This window comes from Perca flavescens, chromosome 2, assembly GCF_004354835.1.
Source record: "Perca flavescens isolate YP-PL-M2 chromosome 2, PFLA_1.0, whole genome shotgun sequence".
Classification (NCBI taxonomy): Eukaryota; Metazoa; Chordata; class Actinopteri; order Perciformes; family Percidae; genus Perca; species Perca flavescens.
In genome coordinates this window covers 38,735,954-38,746,853 of record NC_041332.1, presented here as the reverse complement: position 1 = coordinate 38,746,853, position 10,900 = coordinate 38,735,954, and the positions used below count along the sequence as shown (strand labels likewise).

Sequence of the window (10,900 nt, the reverse complement as noted above, 5' to 3'; positions counted from 1 at the left end):
GGAAAAGTCATGAACTGAGTGGTGAAGAGGTTTTATAATTACAGTTACATGCATTTAAACATGACCCATTGGTGGCTCTAGTGTTAAATAATGATTTATTTCTGGCTCCTTTCCGTTTCCCAGATTTTGCTATTTTACATGTATCCTTTTTCCCATTGTTGGGAAGAAGAAACATAGCATTTAAGATTTGGGTGTTAATTGTTTTCATTCCTATTTAACAGCCAATTGACCCCAGAAGATTTGGCCGATGTTCCAGCTAACGCCACCTCCAACATCTTGAACCGTCTGATGGCCAGCTATGATGCAAGAATAAGGCCTAACTTTCAAGGTAATGCCACAAACTATACAGGTATGTGATGACAAACATTTTCCTTTCAGAAAGACTGTGGCTACACATTACCAACTACTACATTTATGTGTTATATATTTTCCATTAAGGGATTTTTTTATTTTTTTTATCTTGGCACATTAGCAATTCTAATTTGTTAAATTCATTCATCTTCAACCCACATGAAAACAACCAATCAGATCCAGGGGGACTCTCTAACTCAATTTCAAGCATTACTTATGCATTACGTATGCATTATTCATGGTATAAACATCAAGAGCAGACTTTACCATTAGGCAAGGTAGGTGACTATCTGGGGGGCCCAAGGTAAAAGTGCCCCAAACAGCTATAGATTTATTATGATGTTTAGATAAGAAATGTATACCTCCCAACACAAGCAAAAGCATCATGTTCAACAGAGTTCACCGTCTAGTAGTACAATGTTTTCATCTGAACTAGAAGTAAACAGTAAGTCAGTAGTATACAGTTGGGTTGCTTTGGGGGCCGTCTCCTTAAAATTTTTCCTTTTTTTAGTTTACAACAAACTCAGTGGGAAAACACTCACCAAGCACACACACTATCCAGCATATATTAAAGTGCTCATATTATGCTCATCAGGTTCATAATTGTATTTAGAGGTTGTACCAGAATAGGTTTATGTGGTTTAATTTTCAGAAAACACCATATATTTGTTGTACTGCACATATTGCTGCAGCTCCTTTTTTCACCCTGTGTTGAGCTCTCTGTTTTAGCTACAGAGTGAGGCACTCACTTCTGTACCATCTTTGTTGGGAGTCGCGCATGTGCAGTAAGTACTGCTAGCTAGTCAGTTGCAGAGCATGAGGGAGTGCCATGTTAGCAGCTAGGCGTTTTATAATGTGTGTTACAAAGTGATGCACGTTCGTCACGGAGTAAAGGCTGGACTACAATAGAGCAGTTTGGAGCAGTTTGTGAACAGTATTTTCTCCAGAAGATGGTAAGTCCCTTTGGGGTGGACTTTGGGCTTTTTCACTTTGTTAACCTATAACGTGCACAAAAAGATATATAACACAATAAAGGAAAGGGGAAAAGCCAAAAAGCATAATGCGAAGCTTGGGAGCAGGGTAGAAAACTATTACCAAAACTATTTATCTGCCTTACTCAAAAGAGCAACTAAATCTAATATGCTTATTCAGAACCTGGGGGATGGAGCCTGGTCAGCCCTCAAGAAGACATGGGAAAGGGATCTGGATATTACACTGGATGATGAGGAATAGGACAGAATCTGTAAGACTGTGCAGACTGTTTAGACTTGATAAGTAGACTTGTAACAGAGCACTGATTGTCGTTAGGTTCACTGTGAGGTGAAGGTAGAATATAAGAACTTTCTTGAGATTTGCGTGGTTGAAATCACCAGCAACAATCTGGATGTGCGCTTTGGAGCTCACTGATAGCTCCATAAAGTTCAGCTAATGCATTGGTAGGATTAGCACTTGGTTGTATGTAAACACCAATGAATTTGCGTGGAATGCAGAATGGTCGGCATTTAACAGTCACAAACTCCACCAGCGGTGAGAAGTAGTTGGATACAAGCACTGCATTTCTGCAACAGTCCGTGTAAACATATATGCACAACCCACCTCCACGAGTCTTACCCGACAGAGCAGCATCTCTATCTGCTCGGAAGGCTAGCAGGCCTGGTAGCTGGATAGCGGAGTCTGGTACACTGTTGTTCAGCCATGTTTCCACAAAAACTAAAACACAGCAGTCTCTGAACTTATGTTGGGAGTTTCGTTGAAGTTGGATGTAGTCCAGTTTGTTGTCTAATGAGCGGAAATTTGCAAGCAGGATGGATGGGACAGGTGGCTGGCTAGCGTTAGCTTTCCATCTAGCTCGAACTCCTTCCCTCGTTCCACGTTTCCACTTTCTCGCACATCGCTTTCGATGTCCCCTTCCCTGGCTAGCGGCATCAAGCGACACCGCAGGCTGAAGTGCTGGTCTGAGTTGCGTAGTGTGTCGGGTATTCCGTCTGTAATCAAGTTTCCTGCATATTCTCCGATCTGTACCAATGTATCCTGGTGGTACACATGTGCGGTAGTTTGAATGCACATAATTGCAAGGTTGCTGCTGAAAAAGTCTTTGCCAGACAAACATTTTACATTCTACTGCAGCAGCTGCTTCCTGCCGCCTCTTGTTCCTCCATCATCCGCGACTGTTCCTCGCTGTATTGCGGCTCGTAGAGGTAGCCATGAGCATCGGATTTGCGCACCAGATCTTCAAAATCCCTTCTGCCATATCATCTTCAAAACTACCTTCTGCCATCGTTAGCCTACTAAAGTATGAATTAATTACTCAGCTTTCTCCACAGAGCAATAGCCTGTTAGCTTAGCTTCAAGATGGCTGACACTATTTGGAAATTCTGGGAGTGAGGTCCCACCCCCTATGGGTGGGTTGAAAACATGCGGAACTAGCTGGCTGTAGTCTATAGCCTTTGGCCTTCGATGACGCAAAATGACGATTTTTGCGTTATCAGAGGCTTTTTTCCAGACACACAATACAGAGATCTCTCGTCTCAGGGGGACATGAGGGAGGGAAGCATGGTCATTCGAAAATACGGCCGGGTTTCTACTGATACAAAGCTTAATGCTAATCAGTGAAGTATCCCTTTAAGTGCTACCATTGAATGTACTTTCAGTGTATTCATGTGGAATATTCTAGTGGAGAAGGTGTTTTTTCCCCAAATACAGTAACTCATCAGCATCTGTTACTGTTTGTCTCTGTTCTAGATGTAATTGAACAGTCTGGTGTCATATTGCTTTAAGTCTGTCTTATGTGTATGTGTGTTTCAGGCATCCCAGTTGAGTCCAGGGTGAACATTTTCATTAACAGCTTTGGGTCCATCCAGGAGACTACTATGGTGACACATAACACACACATACTACAACCACACTTAATGTTATTTTTTCTTGTGTTTAGTTTAAACATATGCATGTTTTGTCTGTTTAGTGCAGATAATGCTATATATCACTAATGTTATATACTTTGTTTTCATCATTCTGTTGATCTGACCTTTTTACACTGATCAAAGCACAATATGGCAATATTAATATTAGTATAATAGCAGTGTAGTAATAGTGCTTGTCATCGAAATAGCAGTAGGAGTAGCAGCAGAAGAATTAGCAGGAGCAGCAGTAGATGTAGTAACTATTAATAGTACAATGTCTCTCTCTCTACAGGACTACAGAGTGAACATATTTCTTCGTCAGAGATGGAATGACCCTCGCCTACGACTTCCCACTGACTTTAAGAATGACGCACTAACTATTGACCCCAACATGTTCCAGTGTTTGTGGAAACCAGACCTTTTCTTTGCCAATGAGAAAAACGCAAACTTTCATGATGTGACCCAGGACAACATTCTCCTCTTCATCTTTAGGAATGGCGATGTATTAATCAGTATGAGGTACACACTCACATTCACACATTCACATTAATCTTTTTTATCAATCTCCCTCTCTGCATTATATATCGCTGCATTCCCAGTGACAGAGCTGCTGCTTTTCAGTCCACTGGCATCTTTTATAATCATCACATTTCAATGTAGGTTTTTCAGTCGGTGGGTCTACACCGGTTTCTAATTGTTTAATACTTTAGCTTATGACCAAATACCTGCAAAATGACATGCTAAATGACATAGTGAACATGGTAAACATTGACCTACTTAACGTTAGGATGAAAAGCAGTGTCGTTGTAAACATGTTAGCATATTTACATTAGGATTTAGCCAAATACACTTAAATGTAGCTTCATAGAGTGGCTTAGTGCGGCTGTAGATCTGGGCCCATACAAGAAACATTTAGAGTTATACTTAAAAACAGTAAATTGTTGCAAGAATATACATACATATAAAATAAGAACTAATACTTTTCACAAAATGTTATTTTGATTTATCTTTTGGTCTCTCTGAGGACGTAGATGGCCGTAGAAGACCGCATAGAGAGAGAAGATTTTAATCAGAGTAAACAAGAGATACATTTAAAATTCCATAAGTAGTAAGTTGTGTGTGTGTGTGTGTGTGTGTCTGTGTGTGTGTGTGTGTGTCTGTGTGTGTAGGCTGTCCGTGACGCTGTCCTGTCCCTTGGATCTTAAACTCTTCCCAATGGACACACAGCTGTGTAAGATGCAGATGGAGAGCTGTAAGTACACACACACACACACACACACACACACACACACACACACACACACACACACACACACACACACATTTACTTTAAAGCTGAGCAAAAAAAGAAAAGGTAGTAACTTTTCAGTCATCTTCCAATAAATCACCAGCACTTCAGTGTTTCTCTGCAAATGGGATTTTGTTTCATCAACAGTGCAGTCATCTGAAAAGGTATTCGAGGGTTACACTAGTCACTCTTTTTTTTATTCTGCCACTTTGCTGCCGTAGGGCACTTTGTATCTTGCATGAATGCTACAAAGTGTGTGTGAGAATGGTGGGCACTCGAGGGAAGCAGTGTCAGCATGCCAGCGGTGGAGTTGTGGAATTGCCAGAATATGTCAAATGTCTATCAAGACAAATTAAGCCAACTAAAGTCGAACAAGTATGCCACGGATGTAAACTTTGAAAAAATCCCAGTAGTCCCTGTAAGCTCTGTCAGCACTGTTGCCACTGTTGGTGCTTGGGAGCACAACATGGCTAACAGCTCCCTATTTTGACATTAGAGGTTAAAGCAGTATGCAGGCAATCCTAAACCCTTTAAACTATTCAGCCTTTTTTCCATTGCTGAAAAAGTAGTCTCATTAGGGCCGGAGCATGAAGACAATGAACACATAGAGGGAGTGTGACTTCATTTGGGTGGCTGTGGCTCATGTTGAAGTGTCCTTGGGCAAGACACTGAACCCTGAATCACTGCGCCATCAGTGTGTGAATGTTTATCTGATGAGCCACCAGTGTATGAATGTGTGTGTGAATGATCCTGTACTATGTAGTGATTGAAACAGGTAAGTGTCCAGAACAAACCAGGACGAGAGGCCAATTACAAATTATGATTTAAGTTTATTCACAGAGTTGGCATATATTAAAAACACTAATAGAAAAAGGCCAATAGGGCCAGCATGAAACTACACAGTAACAACTTTAACGGGGAAAGTGCAATGGCATCGACACAATCACTTATATAGCAAATAATGCACAGGAATAATAGAGGCTATTGATATGCTTCAGGGCCCAATATACACAATAAAAGAGCAAAAGAACAAATTAACACTACACACTTTAAAACATTAATTCTATGCAAGGAATAATAGAAAACAACACCTCAAACCACACTAACAGGCAATAAGGGATCTCCAAAGCTATATCTGAGCCTATAGCCAGCCTTAGAATTGCACAGCGCCCGTCAGTGATATTGCACTTTACCCTTTAATAATAATAATAATAATAATAATAATAATAATAATAATAATAATAATAATAATAATATTTAAAATGAAAGAAAACGAACAAACCCAACTAAGAAAGAAAACCAATTGTACAAATAAATGCCTGTTACTATAAATGAAGGTGGGGAAAAAACAATGACGGACAATGTTGCACTCAAAAACAGACCTATGACAAATCAAGACAATATTAGTCCATTTTTCAGCATATTTTATAAATATAATATAAATAATAAATAATTCATAAAATCGTCGGACAGTCTGCCGTACTTTTAAGTCATTTACATTTCATTCAGACCAGCAGCATGTTTTTAATGTCATTATGACCAATACTAGAAAGGAAAAACAAAAACACACTGAACATCTCAGTTATATTCTACTATATTTGATAGACTTCACGGTTCATAACTTACAATCATTATCTCCGCTCCAAGTTTGAGCTCAACTGAACAGCTGACTGGATTTGTTTTACAGCGCACCTATAGCCTACGGCAACCTGTATTCTGTCACTGCAGTCTTCTGCACTCTATGAAAACAAATGCATTTCCTAATTAAACAACTTTTCTTACACTTCTTAAGCTGTAGAGGTTTAAATGAAAACGGCACCTACCAGAAAGCAAAATGTTTGGCCGTCGCACATGTACACCCCATTGCATTTCCTGACTTTGCGGGTCGATAGAGACAAAGAGAGAGAGAGAGCGCAAATTACGGGTGTCCCTAAATAACCTCCGCCCTCACCAGGGCCATGACGTCACACCCATTACACTATATAAAAGCACTTTAAGTGGTCATTAAAGGAACATGCCGACTTATTGGGACTTTATCTTATTCACTGTATCCCCCAGAGTTAGATAAGTCCATACATACCCTTCTCATCTCCGTGTGTATAGTAGGCTAGTTGGAGCTGGTTACCTCCAGGATCTGTGCTAAACTAGGCTAGCGGTGGATGCGCCAGACAGAGTTACAACCTGCACGGAGATGAGAAGGGTACGTATGGACTTATCTAACTCTGGGGGATACGGTGAATAAGCTAAAGTCCCAATAAGTCGCCGTGTTCCTTTAAGACTAGAAAAGCACTATATAAAAGCAGTGCATCGTATACAGCCTATTTACAAAGAAAATCTAAAAATCATAAAAATCTTAGCATATAATGTACAAATAATGTGTTTGAAACCAATTCCTGGTGTGGTAAAACTGGCAATGCTGAACATATAGATTATTAATTTTCATTTTTATGTTATAGTTGGCTATACCACCAGTGATCTTGTGTTCATGTGGCAGTCTGACCCAGTTCAGATGGATGAGATTGCTCTCCCTCAGTTCGACATCAAACAAGAGGACATCAAATATGGGAACTGCACAAAGTACTACAAAGGAACAGGTTAGTATTTATGAGATGTACAAAATAAGCAAGTTACAACTGCCACTACAAAGGTCCTGCAGGATGTAAAGGGGTTTTAAGCCCATTCTACAACATGACCCAAATCCCATTCAACCAGCACTAGAGTTATCTGAAAGTGTCATATTTTGCAGTCTACTATTCTATGTGCTTCTACACAAGTGTAAATTAAAGGTCAATGTGTGAGTAATATGACTGCCTGGTGGACTACAATGTGAAATCTCGGGCCGTTTGGTTATTCGTATCACTATATGTCGATATATTACTCCATTTACTGATATATTTACAGTATATATGTGCTCCTTGAATCTTAATATTGAGAGGTGGGTGGGAAATGTAGTACTCTACTTATTAGTATTTGCACACCTTCTTTTTGCTCTGATATGTGAGAAGAGAAGAAGACTTTGTTTGCCCATCTTTTACTGAGTTTTTTATGCTGATGAGTTTCCTGAAATAAGCAATCCCACACCCAAGCTGTTAGCTGGCAAAGAATTTTCTTTTTCTTCACATGGCTGTGCAGGCACTATACATTATAGCTAGGTTATAGTTATTTAAAAATGTGATCTTCTGAAGTCCCTGCAATAATAAATTAACGAATTTGCGAATTCAGGATGATATTTATTTGTGTGTGCAAATTTTAATTATCAGAGGTTTTCTGTGTATATAATGTACTTGGTACATCAGTCTATATTTTATATCCCATCAGTTTTCATCTGTTTACAATGACCAAAGCCAACAACGGTGAGTTATTTTAAAGGGGTGATAGAATGATTATATAGGGTATTTCACACTGTTCCTTATGGTCTCCTAATGGGGTATGTAGCATTGGTTGGGCTGAAAATGGCCTGGTTGATATTGTATTGGCCCTTATGCATCCCTGTGTTTTGGCCCTATTTGTAACAAGAGCTTTTCTTCCAAATATGGTATGCTCATGAATATTTAGATGAGTTGCACGCTGATTGGTTGAGTGAATTGCCATACGCACACATTAGAGACGCGTGCTGATTGGTTGAGCGAATCGCCATACACACACACACACACACACACACACTAGAGACGCGCGCTGATTGGTTGAGCGAAACTCCAATACACACACATTACAGACGCGACAGAATCTCATATTTCAGACACTGCAATGTATCGTTACCAAATTCACTTCTGAGACTTTTTTATGCAAGAAATCCACTATATAAAGCTCAAATACAGCTACCCCCAAGGTCTTACAAAGCTAACCGTTGTGTCCGATTTGAATTTAAGGTATTTTTATGAACTGAGGGGTCTTATTAGGAGGAGCAGCAAGCTAGCTATGTGTACCATTGAATACAATGGGAAATGAGTGCAGCTAGCTAGCTACACTTTCGGCATAACCATAGTATATTTACAGTTTGAATTTCGTCACGGCATGAATATTACAGGTTCCCCAAGGTCTTACAAAGCTTAGCTAACACTTTTCTGATTTCGGATTTCAATTGAATGCATTTTTGTGAATGTCAGAGGTCTCGTTAGGAAGAGGCTAGCTAGCTCTCATTGATGGACTCCAGCTCACCACGGACAAGAGGCGTTTATTTCCCTGTTTGTTTAAATAACTCAACACACATATCCATTTTAAGATTAACTGTACCTGCGGGTTGCGGTAAGAGATTGCGGGCATAACAAGCTCGCTGACCGTGCTCTCAGTCACTCACCGGCCGGCCGGTAGCAGGAAGAGGGGAGGGAGAACAGCGAGCTGCAGGCCCTGGAGTACTGTCAGGGCAGCGGCTTTTGGTAGTCCAGGCAGTCACCCAGAAAAGGGTATGTTTGCGCGGGTATTGAGCCGGCCAAGCTCAATCGAGCTCACAGCAGGCCGCGGTCTGTGAAGGAGGACAGGCAGGGCGGCGATGTAGCAACCTAGGCAGCACCGGCCGCTGAACTCCGACATACAGTTGGACAAAATTTGCAATTAGCCATCCATTTTCGTAAAACAGCCCATATTTGAGCTTTACGTAGTTGATTTCTTTCATAAAAAAGTTTCAGAAGTGAATTTTGTAAAGGAATAGCAGAGATCTACGTGACCTAGATTCAGAAGACTACCTGATCTCAGGTCAGTTGTGTAGCCTATGTAAATGTTGGGGCGTGACTGTTCTCTTAATACACCCATGGGCGTGACAAAGTTACAGGTCTTGGGAGGTTGACTTCAACTTCCAGCTTTGTTGAGATTCGCCCATTTTAAGCGGCATTTTCAAAATATGAGATTTTCATAGTAAAGGGGTGTCACTGAGATTTTGAGCTTCTATGTATGTCCTATTTACAGGGTACAATGACAGGGTAAAATCGGTTTTGCATTCTATCACCCCTTTAAACCAAGAGAGAGAGGCTGTAAGTTTGCAGTGTGTTTAGCGATTGTTGCCGTAATTCTAAGCAAATAAAATGTGTTCAGTCAGTTGAAGAGGACGGCAAGGTTGAGTTATTTTTAGCGGTTCCTACCGTAATTCTAAGCCTAGGAAGTGTGTCTGTCCGTCGGGTGGAGAGGACGCAGAGGTTGTTGTTTTTAGCGGCTCCTACCATAATTCTAAGCCGATAAAGTGTGTCTGTCATGCTCCGCGTGAGCACATGCTTTTATGACTCAATATAGCCAGCATCTAATGTTAGCTACCTCGCTGTGCTGTGAAGTAATATCCTATGTGAGACAAGCATCTAGCAACATTGTTGTGGATGCTGCAGTCTCAGCCTGGCAACCTCTGTGAAATTTGAGTTAGGCTAGCTGCACAGAATAAATCTCCATGGTAATTTAGGTGCCTCTGCTTTTGTACAACCAAGTCAAGGCTAAATTAATCCAGGATACCTGGAATATCCCGGCTTAATTCCTTATCCTGGTTTTGTGCAATACCCCTCTGCTCTCTCTGTTTCTAGGATACTACACCTGCATTGAGGTGATTTTCAAATTGCGTCGGCAGGTTGGCTTCTACTTGATGGGAGTTTATGCTCCAACTCTGCTGATTGTTGTTTTGTCCTGGTTATCATTCTGGATAAACCCTGATGCCTCAGCTGCACGGGTACCATTGGGTGAGTACCACACATATACATTTTACATGCTGTATTTACAATTTACATTCATGTATGCAGTATTCAAATCTTTACAGAAGTAATGTACAGCCTTCATCACTCACAGTTAGGTGCACCACACAAAGCCGAATTCTGCTACTGGCTATGATTTTTTGCAGAGTAAAAAATCAGCATAGGTATACAGCAATAAAAACTTTAGCATGGATTTAGCTAAATTTGTAAGCTATATGCCTATTGACAAACCTTGTCAATTTCCCCATCTGACTGTTGATATTTCATGACTTCTCAAAGATATGCCCTTGCGACATGGTGATCATCATGAACTGTTAGCAGGTATACCTCCATATGATCATCCATCTCCGTTGTTGCCATGTTTGTATATTCTAAAGTTACGTTTAATCAAGCGAGATTTCCGGTTTTGAGATGTTTTGTTTTGTCTGTGGTTGTTTGTTAATGGAATCTGTGTGTGGTGTGCTGTTCTGGTCAAATCGTTGCTCTTCATACACTTTAGAAACAAAACTATTAAATCTATCATTGCATGTCGTTATGTGTGGGCTTTCTCACATTTCCAACATCTGTGATGGCCATGCATTAGGAAGCAATTTGGCATTGTGTGCTCTGATTCATTGGGCATGCAGTTAACACACCAGTCATATATATATTTTTTAAATAAAACCTCAACTCCTTGTGTTCTTTGGCACTGTTTT

The 10,900-nt window shown here is 40.4% G+C and overlaps 1 protein-coding gene across 1 annotated transcript in view; it reads left to right on the top strand.

Annotated features, from left to right (window-relative positions):
- The first annotated feature begins 227 nt into the window (after nucleotides 1–227).
- Nucleotides 228–10,900, top strand: part of LOC114571530 (glycine receptor subunit beta) — a 50,646-nt gene continuing 39,973 nt past the window's right edge. Inside the window, exons 1-6 of the mRNA XM_028602510.1 lie at nucleotides 228–328; nucleotides 3,157–3,224; nucleotides 3,544–3,770; nucleotides 4,421–4,503; nucleotides 6,996–7,133; nucleotides 10,041–10,193. Coding sequence (XP_028458311.1) covers nucleotides 289–328; nucleotides 3,157–3,224; nucleotides 3,544–3,770; nucleotides 4,421–4,503; nucleotides 6,996–7,133; nucleotides 10,041–10,193 — 709 coding nt within the window. The 5' untranslated portion in view covers nucleotides 228–288. The remainder of the gene's footprint in view (nucleotides 329–3,156; nucleotides 3,225–3,543; nucleotides 3,771–4,420; nucleotides 4,504–6,995; nucleotides 7,134–10,040; nucleotides 10,194–10,900) is intronic.